The 17500-nt window shown below is 42.1% G+C and overlaps 1 protein-coding gene across 2 annotated transcripts in view; it reads right to left on the bottom strand.

Annotated features, from left to right (window-relative positions):
- Nucleotides 1-17500, bottom strand: part of atp10d (ATPase phospholipid transporting 10D) — a 63239-nt gene that overhangs the window by 12706 nt on the left and 33033 nt on the right. The window contains exons 10-19 of one of the 2 annotated variants that reach the window (XR_009824155.1): nt 14061-14221; nt 11006-11176; nt 10282-10876; nt 7868-7974; nt 7534-7660; nt 5697-5881; nt 2316-2586; nt 2171-2247; nt 320-413; nt 47-247 (exon numbers count right to left, since the gene is read on the bottom strand). Coding sequence is in view for 1 of the 2 variants with exons in the window: in XM_062033892.1 (XP_061889876.1) it covers nt 47-247; nt 320-445; nt 2171-2247; nt 2316-2586; nt 5697-5881; nt 7534-7660; nt 7868-7974; nt 10282-10876; nt 11006-11176; nt 14061-14221 (2021 nt within the window). In the remaining variant the exon portion in view is untranslated. Of the gene's footprint in view, nt 1-46; nt 248-319; nt 446-2170; nt 2248-2315; nt 2587-5696; nt 5882-7533; nt 7661-7867; nt 7975-10281; nt 10877-11005; nt 11177-14060; nt 14222-17500 lie in introns of both variants that reach the window. The other variant, XM_062033892.1, reaches the window with a different exon arrangement.

Raw genomic sequence — 17500 nt, 5'->3', positions numbered from 1 at the left:
TTTCACCCGTGATGAAGACATGAAGTGTTGCATGACATGACGTCACCTGAGAGGTGTGCACAGAGCGGTAGAGCTCAGGCGAGCGCATCAGTCTATCAGCGGGTGTGTCTTTGTCCAGCACGCCGTAGATGAGCGGCGGCACGGAGGTGAAGAACAGGTTGAAGAATATCAAAACCCAGGAGTTGGTCATGACGCTGCCAGAGAAACCACAGAAGAACTGGAACCAGAACAGCAGGTTCACAAACATCTGCAAGACAAGCGGCGGGTTATTCAAAACTTTCCACAAAATAAAGGTTGAGTGTTTTTAAAGAAGTCGTACCACATTTTTGTAGATGAAATACAGGATCATGTTGGCAAGACGAGAAAAACACCAGTGGCCGTGGACCAGCAGCAGCCGGCTGAGGTGCTTGAACCTTGAAATGGCAAAGTCACTGGACATCACAGCCTGGAGGGCACAATACAACATTCCATCCTGTATCAATACATCCTGTATCATTCCATCCTGCATCAATACATCCTGCATCAATCCATCCTGCATCAATACATCCTGTATCAATACATCCTGCATCATTCCATCCTGTATCAATACATCCTGCATCATTCCATCCTGTATCAATACATCCTGTATCAATACATCCTGCATCAATACATCCTGTATCAATCTATCCTGTATCAATCCATCCTGTATCAATACATCCTGTATCAATACATCCCGTATCAATACATCCCGTACCAATACATCCTGTATCAATACATCCAGTATCAATCCATCCTGCATCAAATCCATCCTGTATCAATACATATTTCATCATGAAGCATACAAGTATGTTCTTGCACTTCCGATGCTGTTGGAAATTCCATGACTATTAACCTGTTAAACCACAGTACAACGATCACTAACCTGTTGAACCCCAATAACGACTACTAACCTGTTAAACCCCAGTACAACAACTATTAACCTATTAAACCTCAGTACAACAACTATTAACCTATTAAACCCCAGTACAACGACTACTAACCTGTTAAACCCCAGTACAACAACTATTAACCTATTAAACCTCAGTACAACAACTATTAACCTATTAAACCCCAGTACAACGACTACTAACCTGTTAAACCCCAGTACAACAACTACTAACTTGTTAAACCCCAGTACAACTATTAACCTATTAAACCCCAGTAAAATGACTATTAACCTAATAAACCCCAGTACAATGACTATTAACCTGTTAAACCCCAGTACAACAACTACTAACCTGCTAAACCCCAGTACAATGACTATTAACCTATTAAACCTCAGTACAATGACTACTAACCTGCTAAACCCCAGTACAATGACTATTAACCTATTAAACCACAGTACAATGACTATTAACCTGTTAAACCCCAGTACAACGACTATTAACCTATTAAACCCCAGTACAACTATTAACGTAATAAACCCCAGTACAACAACTATTAACCTGTTAATATATATATATATATATATATATATATATATATATATATATATATATATATATATATATATATATATATATATATATATATATATATAAATACATATATATATATACAAAACATATAAATACATATATATATATACAAAATATATATATATATAAATACATATATATATATACAAAATATATATATATATATAAATACATATATATATACAAAATATATATATATATATATATAAATACATATATATAAATACATATATATATATACAAAATATATATATATATATATATATAAATACATATATATATATACAAAATATATATATATATAAATACATATATATATATATAAATACATATATATATACAACATATATATATATATAAATACATATATATATATATACATATATATATATATACATATATATATATATACATATATATATATATATATATATACATATATATATATATATATATATATATATATATATATATATATATATATATATATATATATATATATATATATATATATATATATATATATATGTATATTCATTGTATATATATATATATATATACACACCAAGTTTCTAGTTTTAGGAATAATTTGGATAGTCAGTTATGATGATTCTAAAACATTCCTCTTCTTCCATAGAAGATGGTTGATCCATGTTTGGATGAAGTGATCCTACCTGCATTCCTTCCTGACCAGATATCCCTACGCCCACATCGGCTACTTGGATCATGCTCACATCATTGGCTCCGTCGCCTACAATCACAACAACTCTGGTTCATGCTTGAAGATGCTCTGTAGTAAGCAAACACATTCCTGCTTACCCACTGCCAAGGTCATGACTTTGAGCCGGTCCCGGATCAGTCTCACCACATGGCTCTTCTGAAGCGGAGTGGACCGGCAACAGATCACAGCCTTGCAGGACTTGGTCACCTCCAGAAAGCAGCTCTCGGCTTCCTCTTTTAGAGCCCAGTCAAGGGTGCGGCCATCTATGACCAAACTGAAGTCTGATCCCTGAGGAGTCTTAGTACTCGCTCTCTCTGCCCTGCACTCCACTTCTCCTTTCAGCTCCTCAAGAAGAGCCACGCAGGCTTCCTAACACAAAGAAGGGGAGTTCATAACCATGGACCTGAAATAATAATAATACTGTATTTCCCGCACTATAAGGCGCACCTAAGAACCGCGCCTTATAATCCGGTGCGCCTTATATATGGACCAATATTGAGCCACAACAGGTCTCGCAACTACGGGATGCATAACGTAACCCCAGCCTCTACTGTAGCGTCTATTCCGTGCACCTTATAATGCGGTGCGCCTTATATATGAACAAAGTTTAAAAATAGGCCATTCATTGAAGGTGCGCCTTATAGTGCCGAAAATACGGTAAGTCAAATGGAGGCAAAAGCTGTCAAATTGCATATTTAGGATGGTCTAAGCACTCATGAGCACCTGAAGTTACTATATTGCCAAAAGTATTTGTCCACCTGCCTTGACTCACATATGAACTTGAAGTGCCATCCCATTCCTAACCCATAGGGGTCAATATGACCTTTTGCAGCTATTACAGCTTCAACTCTTCTGGGAAGGCTGTCCACAAGGTTGCGGAGTGTGTTTATGGGAATTTTCCACCATTCTTCCAAAAGCGCATTGGTGAGGTCACACACTGATGTTGGTGGAGAAGGCCTGGCTCTCAGTCTCCGTTCTAATTCATCCCAAAGGTGTTCTATGGGGTTCAGGTCAGGACTCTGTGCAGGCCAGTCAACTTCATCCACACCAGACTCTGGCATCCATGTCCTTGCTTTGTGCACTGGTGCACAGTCACGTTGGAAAAGGAAGGGGCCGCTCCAAACTGTTCCCACAAGGTTGGGAGCATGGAATTGTCCAACATGTTTTGGTATCCTGGAGCATTCAAAGTTCCTTTCACTGGAACTAACTCCTGAAAAACAACCCCACACCATAATTCCTCCTCCACCGAATTTCACACTCGGCACAATGCGGTCCGAAATGTAGCGTTGTCCTGGCAACCTCCAAACCCAGACTGGTCCATCAGATTGCCAGATGGAAGAGTGTGATTCATCAGTCCAGAGAAGGCGTCTCCACTGCTCTAGAGTCCAGTGTTTTTCAACCTTTTTTGAGCCAAGGCACATTTTTTGTGTTGAAAAAATCCTGAGGCACACCACCAACAGAAATCATTAAAAATTAAACTCAAGTTGACAGTAAAAAGAACACTGCAAAAACTGAAATCTAAGTAAGAATAAATATCTCAAATAAGGGTGATACTGATAAGATAATTCTTCTCACTAAGCTGATTTTATGTTAGAGTGTTTTACTTGTTTGAAGTGTTTTGCTCCTAAATGATGTCAGTAAGATATTGTTGCTGAGATGTTATGACGTATATTGAGTAAAACATGCTTGAAACTAGAATATCAACTGTTGTGTCATCAACACTCACAAGTAGAAAACTACTTTTTTAAAAAGTCATCATTTCTTATTTCAAGCATGTAAAAAAATTCATGACTTTGACACAATTGTGTCTCATAATTAAAACAGATGACAGCCAAATGGACTTTGCTGTTTTATTTCCAATGAAACAATAGAAAATATGTACTCATATAGTAGTACAGTTGTATTAGTGTGAATATACTTATTTGAAGGTATTTTTGGGTTCATTGAGGTTAGATAATTTTACTTCTTTTGGAAAGTCTTGACAAGCCAAATTTTCTTGTTGTATTGGCAGATAATTTTGCTTAGTTCAAATAAAATACCCCTAATTTTTGTATTTTTTTTTCTTGTTTTTGAACACTGACTTTTTGCAGTGTAGGTGTACTGTCACCACCTGTCACATCACACCCTGTGGCTTATTTGGACTTTTTTTTGCTGTTTTCCTGTGTGTAGTGTCTTACTTCTTGTCTTGCGCTCCTATTTTGGTGGCTTTTTCTCTTTTTTTGGTATTTTCCCGTAGCAGTTTCATGTCTTCCTTTGAGCGATATTTCCCGCATCTACTTTGTTTTTATCCTTCTTTGTGGGGACATTGTCCATTGTCAGGTCATGTTCGGATGTACTTTGTGGACGCCATCTTTGCTCCACAGTAAGTCTTTGCTGTTGTCCAGCATTCTGTTTTTGTTTACTTTGTAGCCAGTTCAGTTTTAGTTTCGTTCTGCATAGCCTTCCCTAAGCGTCAATGCCTTTTTCTTAGGGGCACTCACCTTTTGTTTATTTTTGGTTTAAGCATTAGACACCTTTTTACCTGCACACTGCCTCCCGCTGTTTCCGACATCTACAAAGCAATTAGCTACTGGCTGCCACCTACTGATATGGAAGAGTATTACACGGTTACTCTGCCGAGCTCTAGACAGCACCGACACTCAACAACAACACATCATTTGCAGACTATACTGGTTTGCAAAAAACATTTTTAACCCAAATAGGTTAAATTAGATCATCTCCTACGGCACACCAGACTGTATCTCACGGCACACTAGTGTGCCGCGGCACAGTGGTTGAAAAACACTGCTCTAGAGTCCAGTGGTGATGTCCTTTACACCACTGCATCCCACGCTTTGCATTGGACTTGGTGATGTATGGCTTAGATGCGGCTGCTCGGCCATGGAAACCCATTCCATGAAGCTCTTTGCGTACTGTACGTGGGCTAATTGGAAAGGTGACATGAAGTTTGGAGCTCTGTAGCAAGTGACTGTGCAGAAAGTCTTTGCACTATGCTGACCTCTCTGTCAGTTCACCTGGCCTACCACTTGGTGGCTGAGTTGCTGTTGTTCCCAAACTCTTCACTTTTCTTATAATAAAGTTGACTTTGGAATATTTAGGAGGGAGGAAATTTCACGGCTGGATTTGTTGCACAGGTGGCATCCTATGACAGTTCCACGCTGGAAATCACTGAAAGCGGCCCATTCTTTCACAAATGTTTGTAGAAACAGTCTCCATGTCTAAGTGCTTGATTTGATACACCGGGCCAAGTGATTAGGACACCTGATTTGCATCAATTGAATGGGTGGCCAAATACTTTAGGCAATATAGTGTATCTTGCCCAGTGATATCTGGACACGATCACTGGGAGGAACTAACGACCACAACCACTCTACTGCTTGAGTCTAAATCCATTGGTGGAATCAGAGGGACTTGGTTGGAACGCCAATGCAGAATCCAAACTGCAGACTTGGGTAACCACACTCTGGAGTGCTCCTGACCTTGCTGTCACAGTTGGCAGTCAGAAGTTGGTCCTGGGGACATAGAAGTCTACAGGCGTAGGCAATGTTGATGGCTGTCTCTTGTTTGTCTCCAGTGAGGACCCACACTTTGATACCGGCCCTCTGAAGACATTCAATGGTCTCCGGCACCTCCTCCTGTAGTCTGTCTACGATGCCTGTGGTCCCTGCACGTATGGAAACATGTTTCTTTTAGGTCTACAGAGTCACCTCATGATACAAGCGGTAGGTTAGAGTAAAATATGCACAAATATTATGCAAAACACATTATTTTACTGTCGGCCAAATACAAAACCCCAGAAGCAGTGAAGTTGTCAGGTTGTGTAAATGGTAAATAAAAAGAGAATACAACAAATCCTTTTCAACTTATATTCAATTGAATAGACTGCAAAGACAAGATATTTCATGTTACAACTGGAAAACTTTATTTTTGGCAAATATTAGCTCATTTGGAATTAGATGCCTGCAACATGTTTCAAAAAAGCTGGCACAAGTGGCAAAAAAGAGTGAGGAAGTTGAGGAATGCTCATCAACCACTTATTGGGAACATCCCACAGGTGAACAGGCTAATTGGGAACAGGTGGGTGCCATGATTGGGTATAAAAGCAGCTTCCAGTCATTCACAAACAAGGACGGGGCGAGGGTCACCACTTTGTCAACAAATGCCTGAGCAAATTGTTGAAGAACAACATTTCTCAACAAGGAATTTAGGGATTTCACCATCTACGCTCCGTAATATCATCAAAAGGTTGAGAGAATGTGGAGAAATCACTGCATGTAAGCCATGATATTGCACACCTTGGATCCCTCAGGCGCTACTGCGTCAGAAAGCCACACCAGTGTGTAAAGGATATCACCACATGGGCTCAGGAACACTTCAGAAAGCCACTGTCAGTAACTACAGTTGGTCGCTACATCTGTAAGTGCAAGTTAAAACTCTACTATGCAAAGCTGAAGCCATTTATCAACAACACCCAGAAACGCTTTGCTGGGCCCGAGCTCATCTAAGATGGACTGATGCAAAGTGGAAAAGTGTTCTGTGGTCTGACGAGTCCACATTTGAAACTGTTTTTGGAAACTGTGGACCAAAGAGGAAAAGAAGCATGGGGACTGTTCTAGGGTGAAAGTGTAAAAGGCAGCATGTGTGATGGTATGGGGGTGTATTAGTGGCCAAGACATGTTCTAGGGTGAAAGTGTAAAAGGCAGCATGTGTGATGGTATGGGGGTGTATTAGTGGTCAAGACATGGGTAACTTACACGTCTGTGAAGGCACCATTAATGCTGAAAGGTACATACAGCTTTTGGAGCAACATATGTTATCATGGACGCCCCTGCTTATTTCAGCAAGACAATGCCAAGCCAGGTGTTACAACAGCGTAGTAAAAGAGTGTGGGTACTAGACTGGTCTGCCTGTAGTCCAGACATTGAAAATGTGTGGCAGCTAAAATATGAGAAGGGAGACTGTTGAACAACTTAAGCTGTACATCAAGCAAGAATGGGAAAGAATTCCACTTCAAAAATGTGTCTCCTCACTTCCCAAACCTTTAATGAGTGTTGTTAAAAGGAAAGGCCATGTAACACAGTGGTGAAAATGCCTTTTTTGCAATGTGTTGCTGCCATTACATTCTAACTTCATGATTAAGTTTCTGAGTGTGAACATGAAATATGTTGTCTTTGCAGTCTATTCAATTGAATATAAGTTGAAAAGGATTTGTTGTATTTTCTTTTTATTTACCATTTACACAACGTGACAACTTCACTGCTTCTGGGTGGTGTAGGACATATCAGTTCCCATACTGGATCCATGAGTGATACCTACCCAAAAGAGTGAGGTTGGTCTCCAGTCTCTGGGCTGAATCAAGTAGCAGCTCCTCCCGGTTCTCAATGCTAGTCTCTGCCAGCAAATGTTTCCTTAGCCACACCTCATATTCCTCTTCTTCTAGCACCTTGGACACAGAGAGCAGTATTTACCTGCCTCACCGCATCATTACCACCCAGGCAAGAAAACAGATAGAGAGATACCAATAAAATAGGAATAACAGCAAGTCATATTAAAGCACAATGTTTCGTATAGAAAGTACGACCTAGTTAAAAAGTGTACTCACAATGGATGATCAATTGTCCATCTAGAAAATAGGCCACACTTGAGTTACCTTTTTAGCAATGCAGAGAGTACGCAGGCCTCCTCCAGCGTAGCTGTCTAAATGCTTTTGGGTTTGCTCTCTAATGTGACTATAGCTCTCCGGAGCCTGTTCCGCACCTGCACATGACACAACCAAACACAATCTACTTGAGTCTTATTGGCTGCTTTCATTTGAACTTAATGAAAAAGACCGAACATAATAGCTACTGGTTTTTCAGCAATTGAACATGCAAAAATGAGCAACAAAACACACCATTGAAAGATGTTTTAGTGTTTAAAGAAACAGAGTTGACATAAAGACATAAACCATTCATCCAAATGAATCACTTTGTCTGTTTTAATTATAATATTTTGGCGTCAGCGGAGAAAATTCCATAAACCGCAAAGTTCAAAGTGTCGGAAAAAGTAGCGGCTTATATTCTGGAACGTACGGTAATAGCTTCCAACAAGGTGTCCATATACAAACCCCGATTCCATATGAGTTGGGAAATGGTGTTAGATGTAAATATAAACGGAATACAATGATTTGCAAATAATTTTCAAGCCATATTCAGTTGAATATGCTACAAAGACAACATATTTCATGTTCAAACTCATAAACTTTTTTTTTTTGTCGCAAATAATCATTAACTTTAGAATTTGATGGCAGCAACACGTGCCAAAGTAGTTGGGAAAGGTGGCAATAAATACTGATAAAGTTGAGGAATGCTCATCAAACACTTATTTGGAACATCCCACAGGTGTGCAGGCTAATTGGGAACAGGTGGGTGCCATGATTGGGTATAAAAACAGCTTCCCAAAAAATGCTCAGTCATTCACAAGAAAGGATGGGGCGAGGTACACCACTTTGTCCACAACTGCGTGAGCAAATAGTCAAACAGTTTAAGAACAACCTTTCTCAAAGTGCAATTGCAAGAAATTTAGGGATTTCAACATCTACGCTCCGTAATATCATCAAAAGGTTCAGAGAATCTGGAGAAATCACTCCACGTAAGCAGCATGGCCGGAAACCAGCATTGAATGACCGTGACCTTCCATCCCTCAAAAACCGACATCAATCTGTAAAGGAAATCACCACATGGGCTCAGGAACACTTCAGAAACCCACTGTCAGTAAATACAGTTGGTCGCTACATCTGTAAGTGCAAGTTAAAGCTCTACTATGCAAAGCGAAAGCCTTTTATCAACAACACCCAGAAACGCTGCCGGCTTTTCTGGGCCCGAGATCATCTAAGATGGACTCATGCAAAGTGGAAAAGTGTTCTGTGGTCTGACGAGTCCACATTTCAAATTGTTTTTGGAAATATTCAACATCGTGTCATTCGGACCAAAGGGGAAGCGAACCATCCAGACTGTTATCGACGCAAAGTGTAAAAGGCAGCATGTGTGATGGTATGGGGGTGTATTAGTGCCCAAGGCATGGGTAACTTACACATCTGTGAAGGCACCATTAATGCTGAAAGGTACACACAGCTTTTGGAACAACATATGTTGCCATCTAAACGCCGTCTTTTTCATGGACGCCCCTGCTTATTTCAGCAAGACAATGCCAAGCCACATTCAGCACGTGTTACAACAGCGTGGCTTCGTAAAAAAAGAGTTCGGGTACTTTGCTGGCCCGCCTGCAGTCCAGACCTGTCTCCCATTGAAAATGTGTGGTGCATTATGAAGCGTAAAATAGCAGAAGGGAGACCCCGGACTGTTGAACGACTGAAGCTGTACATAAAACAAGAATGGGAAAGAATTCCACTTTCAAAGCTTCAACAATTAGTTTCCTCAGTTCCCAAACCTTTACTGAGTGTTGTTCAAAGGAAAGGCCATGTAACACAGTGGTGAACATGCCCTTTCCCAACTACTTTGGCACGTGCTGCAGCCATGAAATTCTAAGTTCATTATTTGCAACAAAAAAAAAAAGTTTATGAGTTTGAACATGAAATATGTTGTCTTTGTAGTGCATTCAACTGAATATGGCTTGAAAAGGATTTGTTTCATAAATACACCCTACGGTGCAACCTGGACACATCATCAGTGATTCTCCCGGGGTCATAAGGTGTTTCGGGTCTTAATCAAACACCCTCTCCCGGGCGACCCAGCCGAGGGTGATCAGTCCCTCGACTTGTGTCCAGGTAGCGCTCCACGCCACGCGTCCCCCCTCCGACGGTCTGCCCCGGGGTTGCGCCGGTGGTGCTTGGAGGTTCCAGGCACTGTGGGGAGTGTCCGGGCCTGGGTCCTCCTCCGTCTCATCAGGGCCGTACAAGGTACTGGCCCTGTGCGTTGCACCACGGGTTTGCAAATCATTGTATTCCGTTTATATTTACATCTAACACCATTTACCAACTCATATGGAAACAGGGTTTGTATTTTCATGTCCCATCACACCCCTATCAGTCAGGCGAACTTGCTTTTATTCTCACTCAGTATTTACCTTTTGGTGTCTCAGCAAGGTCCATGATGACGGAATCCGCGCCCTTGGTGTAGACCACCACTTGTCCTGTGACAGGATGGCGGACGACCACCGACATCCTCTTCCTGTTGGAATCAAAGGGCAGGGTGTGGAGTAGTTGGACAGCCCGAGTGCCCAGTCCAGGCATGTTGACAGTAAGGCCATCTGTAGATCGTCCCCGCAGGGTACAGTGGTATGCTCGAGCCGCATGGACCAGAGCAGCTTCGTCCGGACTCTCCGCCTCGTATCGCAGTTCGTCATCTGTGTCATTCTCAGAAGCACCTTCCCTAATCATGTTCATAGCCTCGTCCTCCACTGGCTTTACAGTGGAACCCTCCGTCGTCTGACAAACCGGGGCTGAGACTTTGAAGGTGTTCTGTGTGAATACTCTATCTGAGCACCCAGGGTTTGCTCCCGTTTGAGTAGGCATCATTTCGATGTCTTCCAACGGTTTGTCAGAGACTTTGAAGGTGTTCTGTGTGAATACTCTATCTGAGCACCCAGGGTTTGCTCCCGTTTGAGTAGGCATCATTTCCATTTCTTCCACAGACTTCACAGGTGCTTGTGCTTCAGATACCTGGAGTGGATATGAAGAGGTTGATGCCATGATAGAAAGACCATGGACCACCAAATGTTTGGTTTATCGTGGTAATGGAGTTGTCCTCAGTATTTGATGCATTCAAATTTGCAGAGGTCAGAGACTTACGGTGTGGCTGGGAGAGGATACCACCACAGTGTTGCAAACAGCCAGCGCCAGGAAAAAGTCTGTGACATAGGTGAGTTCTCGGCTCGGAGAACTACCACCAAGAGGCAGCATAGGAGGACAAAGCCCGCTCAATTTCTTCATCAGCTCAGGGTCTGGTATCACCTCCTTTATCTATTTGAAAAGATACAGGAACCATAAGTATTTATTTACCATGGACAAGAAATACAAACAAGATTTTGTTGGTAGGTCGGCAATAAAGATGTAAGTTTAATCGTGGTAATCATGGGTAGGATATTAATAGGTAAGGTTCTGCATCAGATGTTTGAAGATGATTAATTGAAGATTGACTAAGAGAGCATCTGGAAGAAAGGTCTATAAATAAGAGCATAATGTAAACGCATTTCTCTGAACAAAACTGTTGGTTCCGTACAAAGACTTACCGATTTCTCACACAGTGCATATTTGCTTGAGTATCTCCAATGTACAGTACAACATCCATACATCCAGTTTCTACCGCTTGTCCCTTTCAGGGGTCGCGGGGGGTGCTGGAGCCTATATCAGCTGCATTCGGGCGGAAGGCGGGGTACACCTTGGACATATCACCACCTCATCACAGGGCCAACACAGATAGACAGACAACATTCACACACTAGGGACCATTTAGTGTTGCCAATCAACCTATCCCCAGGTGCATGTCTTTGGAGGTGGGAGGGGCCTAGACCCAGGTGCCTGTCTTTGGAGGTGGGAGGGGCCTATCCCCAGGTGCATGTCTTTGGAGGTGGGAGGAAGCCGGAGTAGAACCCACGTAGTCACGGGGAGAACATGCAAACTCCACACAGAAAGATCCCGAGCCTGGGATTGAACTCAGGACCTTCGTATTTTTGTTATAGTATTTTTCTGTATGCTGCATAACTCTTTTGTGGATGATATTATGTACACCCTCCTGGTTTTTGGAGTATAAATATTTGGGGTTTTGGAACCGGGGAGCACGGTGGAGAGGGGTTAGTGTGTCTGCCTCACAATACGAAGGTCCTGGGTTCGATCCTGCCCTCGGGATCTTTCCGTGTGGAGTTTGCGTGTTCTACTCTGCGTGGGTTCTACTCCGGCTTCCTCCCACCTCCAAAGACATGCACCTGGGGATAGGCCCCTCCCACCTCCAAAGACATGCACCTGGGGATAGGCCCCTCCCACCTCCAAAGACATGCACCTGGGGATAGGTTGATTGGCAACACTAAATGGTCACTAGAGTTTGAATGTGAGTGTGAATGTTGTCTGTCTATCTGCGTTGGCCCTGCGATGAGGTGGCGACTTGTCCAGGGTGTACTCCGCCTTCTGCCCGAATGCAGCTGAGACAGGCTCCAGCGACACCCCGTGACTCTGAAAGGGACAAGCGGTAGAAAATGGATGGATGGATGGTTTTGGAACCAACCGTTGGACTTGATCTGACCAATCTAAGTCCACGGCTAGATGTAACACACTGAGTGTAAGACTAGATGTGACCAATCTAAGTCTAAGACTAGATGTGACCAATCTAAGTCTAAGACTAGATGTGACCAATCTAAGTCTACGGCTAGTTGTGATCAGTCTAAGACTAGATGTAACAATCTAAGTCTAAGACTAGATGTAACAATCTAAGTCTAAGACTAGATGTGACCAATCTAAATCTAAGACTAGATGTAACAATCTGAGTCTAAGACTAGATGTGACCAATCTAAGTCTAAGACTAGATGTAACAATCTAAGTCTAAGACTAGATGTAACAATCTAAGTCTAAGACTAGATGTGACCAATCTAAATCTAAGACTAGATGTAACAATCTGAGTCTAAGACTAGATGTGACCAATCTAAGTCTAAGACTAGATGTAACAATCTAAGTCTAAGACTAGATGTAACAATCTGAGTCTAAGACTAGATGTGACCAATCTAAATCTAAGACTAGATGTAACAATCTGAGTCTAAGACTAGATGTGACCAATCTAAGTCTAAGACTAGAAGTAACAATCTAAGTCTAAGACTAGATGTAACAATCTAAGTCTAAGACTAGATGTAACAATCTAAGTCTAAGACTAGATGTAACAATCTAAGTCTAAGACTAGATGTGACCAATCTAAGTCTAAGACTAGATGTGACCAATCTAAGTCTAAGACTAGAAGTAACAATCTAAGTCTAAGACTAGATGTAACAATCTAAGTCTAAGACTAGAAGTAACAATCTAAGTCTAAGACTAGATGTAACAATCTAAGTCTAAGACTAGATGTAACAATCTAAGTCTAAGACTAGATGTAACAATCTAAGTCTAAGACTAGATGTAACAATCTAAGTCTAAGACTAGATGTGACCAATCTAAGTCTAAGACTAGATGTGACCAATCTAAGTCTAAGACTAGAAGTAACAATCTAAGTCTAAGACTAGATGTAACAATCTAAGTCTAAGACTAGAAGTAACAATCTAAGTCTAAGACTAGATGTAACAATCTAAGTCTAAGACTAGATGTAACAATCTAAGTCTAAGACTAGATGTAACAATCTAAGTCTAAGACTAGATGTAACAATCTAAGTCTAAGACTAGATGTGACCAATCTAAGTCTAAGACTAGATGTGACCAATCTAAGTCTAAGACTAGATGTGACCAATCTAAGTCTAAGACTAGATGTGACCAATCTAAGTCTAAGACTAGAAGTAACAATCTAAGTCTAAGACTAGAAGTAACAATCTAAGTCTAAGACTAGAAGTAACAATCTAAGTCTAAGATCATGAAGTGCTGAAGTCTACTCAGATGAGAGTTGAAATGTCTTCCAAGACCAACCTAACAGTCCAGTTGCGTAGGATTGAAGGCTCTGAGATGCAAGTGAGTTCAAACATTCATACACTAGTGTTGTTGGCACTGGGACAAGGTGGGTGAAGTGTCTTGGACAAGGTGGGTGAAGTGTCTTGCCCAAGGACACGACGGCCGTGACTTGGATGGCCAAAGCTGGATACAAACCTGGAACCCCCCAAGTTACCATCAGGGCCAAGCCATAACCAGAACTGACTATGTCTGATTGCTGCGTAACTAACCATTTGGTTGGAGAAGGCACCAGTGCTTGGAAGGACGTGGTTGGAAGGTCCCTCCCACTCAGCGGGGGGTGTGGGCAGACATGCTGAGTGGCAGTTGTTGCCGGAGGAACGGCGGCTCAGGGATTCACTCTTCTCTTCCTCATACATCTTCAGTCTTCGTGCTGACACAGAAACACAGAAAGGTAACACATGAGCGCCGTGCTAATGTAATCAGACACACCTTTCTGTGTTCTGGTGGCTCCAAAGCGTAGTAAATGTTACAACATTCACATGTCAGTTTGGTGCTTTGACAAAAAAGCCTCCGTATTATATTGCCGCTAAATATTCCATGATTTTTTTTTAGCTAAAACTAAAAACTGCTTGTACTTTGGATCTCTTTGGCCGAGAGTTGGTGGGCGGCCGTGGGTGGAGTCGGCTCTCTTGGTTGCTTTGTTGGGTCTGCTCCTGTCTCTGGCCATGCTCCCCCCACCCCAACAGACGATGGTGTGGAACACCGCAGAGGCCACCACAGTGTATATGGTTTTTGTTGTTGTTGTTTTACTTTTGTGACTGTGTGTAGAGAGAGGAGCCAGGTGAGGTGGTTCGGGCATCTGGTCAGGATGCCACCCGAACGCCTCCCTAGGGAGGGGATTATGACACGTCCGACCGGTAGGAGGCCACGGGGAAGACCCAGGACACGTTGGGAAGACTATGTTGATGGAACCAGCTGGACAAAGTGGCTGGAGAGAGGGAACTCTGGGCTTCTCTGCTTAGGCTGCTGCCCCCGCGACCCGACCTCGGATAAGCAGAAGAAAATGGATGCATGGATGGATGGATGTGTGTAGAAGTGTTGCATCAGCTCTGCTCTTTTAATGTCCTTTGTGTTCTTTGATGTTTCCCTCTTACACACATGTTTATGTGGGCTATGGCTATTCCATTTTTTTTCCTTGGCCTCAGTCTGGACCTCCTTTCCTCTCCAGGGGCCCAGGCTTAGACTGAATTATTTTTTTCTCCACCCCGTCCCCAGCATTTACCTGTTTCTCACCTTTTTTTTGTAAGGAGCGCCGGAAGTTGGCAGACCCGTCAGTGATCCTGTTCTGTCTCCCTGTAATGTTTGATGCTGTTCTGTCTCCCTGTCATGTTTGATCCTGTTCTGTCTCCCTGTAATGTTTGATCCTGTTCTGTCTCCCCTGTAATGTTTGATCCTGTTCTATCTCCCCGTACTGTTTGATCCTGTTCTGTCTCCCCTGTAATGTTTGATCCTGTTCTGTCTCCCTGTAATGTTTGAACCTGTTCTGTCTCCCTGTAATGTTTGATCCTGTTCTGTCTCCCTGTAATGTTTGATCCTGTTCTGTCTCCCTGTTATGTTTGATCCTGTTCTGTCTCCCTGTAATGTTTGATCCTGTTCTGTCTCCCTGTAATGTTTGATCCGGTTCTGTCTCCCTGTAATGTTTGATCCGGTTCTGTCTCCCTGTAATGATTGATCCTGTTCTGTTTCCCTGTAATGTTTGATGCTGTTCTGTCTCTCTGTAATGTTTGATCCTGTTCTGTCTCTCTGTAATGTTTGATCCTGTTCTGTCTCCCTGTCATGTTTGATGCTGTTCTGTCTCCCTGTAATGTTTGATGCTGTTCTGTCTCCCTGTAATGTTTGATCCTGTTCTGTCTCCCTGTAATGTTTGATCCTGTTCTGTCCCCCCTTAATGTTTGATCCTGTACTGTCACCCTGTAATGTTTGAACCTGTTCTGTCTCCCTGTAATGTTTGATCCTGTTCTGTCTCCCTGTAATGTTTGATCCTGTTCTGTCTCCCTGTAATGTTTGATCCGGTTCTGTCTCCCTGTAATGTTTGATCCTGTTCTGTCTCCCTGTAATGATTGATCCTGTTCTGTTTCCCTGTAATGTTTGATGCTGTTCTGTCTCTCTGTAATGTTTGATCCTGTTCTGTCTCACTGTAATGTTTGATCCTGTTCTGTCTCCCTGTAATGTTTGATGCTGTTCTGTCTCCCTGTAATGTTTGATGCTGTTCTGTCTCCCTGTAATGTTTGATCCTGTTCTGTCCCCCCTTAATGTTTGATCCTGTTCTGTCCCCCCTTAATGTTTGATCCTGTACTGTCACCCTGTAATGTTTGATCCTGTTCTGTCTCCCTGTAATGTTTGTCTGCTCTTGAATGGGATTGTGCTTCAGGGATTATTCAAGTATTTCTGATTCTGCTGTAAGGAAATGTACTGTCTTTGAAAGTAGAGGTATGGCGTTGGGCACTTTTTCAATGTAACACGCTGAATTTACTTTATTTCACTGGAAAACACAGTTGGGCCGTAGCTTGAGTTAAACGTGATAATAAAATTAGGATTGTGCATTTGGAGAGCCTCGGTCCCACGAGGTCAGGCTTCAGTACCTCCATGCAAACACGACTCTCAGGCTCGCTGACCGTCTATCTTCTCTGGCAGTGTTTTTCAACCTTTTTTGAGCCAAGGCACATTTTTTTCATTGAAAAAATCCAGAGAAGCCGATATTGACAGTAATTGTCGCAATTGTTGGATATGAAATCAAAGCATAACCAAGCATGCATGACTATAGCTCTTGTCTCAAAGTAGGTGTACTGTCACCACCTGTCACATCACACCCTGACTTATTTGGACTTTTTTTTGCTGTTTTCCTGTGTGTAGTGTTTTACTTCTTGTCTTGTGCTCCTATTTTGTTGTTGATTGTCATGTCATGCACGGATTTACTTTGTGGACGCCATCTGCTGCTCCCACATGCTGTTAGTTTTTACTGTCGTCCAGCCTTCTCTTTTTTGTTTACTTTGCAGCCAGTTCAGTTTTAGTTTTGTTTTGCATAGCCTTCCCTAAGCTTCAATGCCTTTTCTTAGCGGCACTCACCTTTTGTTTATTTTTTATTTAAGCATTAGACACATTTTTTACCTGCACCCTGCCTCCCGCATATTGTGATCACGACAAACCATGTTCCCGACATCTACAAAGCAATTAGCTTCCTGCTGCCACCTACTGATATGGAAGAGTATTACAGGGTTACTCTGCCGAGCTCTAGACAGCACCGACACTCAACAACAACAACATCATCTGCAGACTAGAATTACTGCTTTGCAAAAAGTATTTTTAGCCCAATTAGGTGAAATGACATCATCTCCCACGGCACACCAGACAATATTTCACGGTACACTAGTGTGCCGCGGCGCAGCGGTTGAAAAACACTGTTCTATGGTATCATTCCTTCCTCTTTACAACATGTCCAAAAAGGAGTAGGTAGTCGCAAGACTTATTTAGTCCTACCCCCTTTTTTCCACTTCCTATCAATTTCTAAACGTACGTTGACTTGCGGTTGTCATCTTGCAACACAGTTGACATTCTGTAGTGAATTCTACACGCAGTCTATTCTGATTCTCTTGATGAGATGAATGATACACCATTTCTACTTAAGTTCAAGATATTAACCAACATTTTT

Source organism: Entelurus aequoreus, linkage group LG23 (assembly GCF_033978785.1).
Source record: "Entelurus aequoreus isolate RoL-2023_Sb linkage group LG23, RoL_Eaeq_v1.1, whole genome shotgun sequence".
In the NCBI taxonomy this organism is placed as follows: domain Eukaryota; kingdom Metazoa; phylum Chordata; class Actinopteri; order Syngnathiformes; family Syngnathidae; genus Entelurus; species Entelurus aequoreus.
This window is presented reverse-complemented; position numbering and strand designations above follow the sequence as displayed.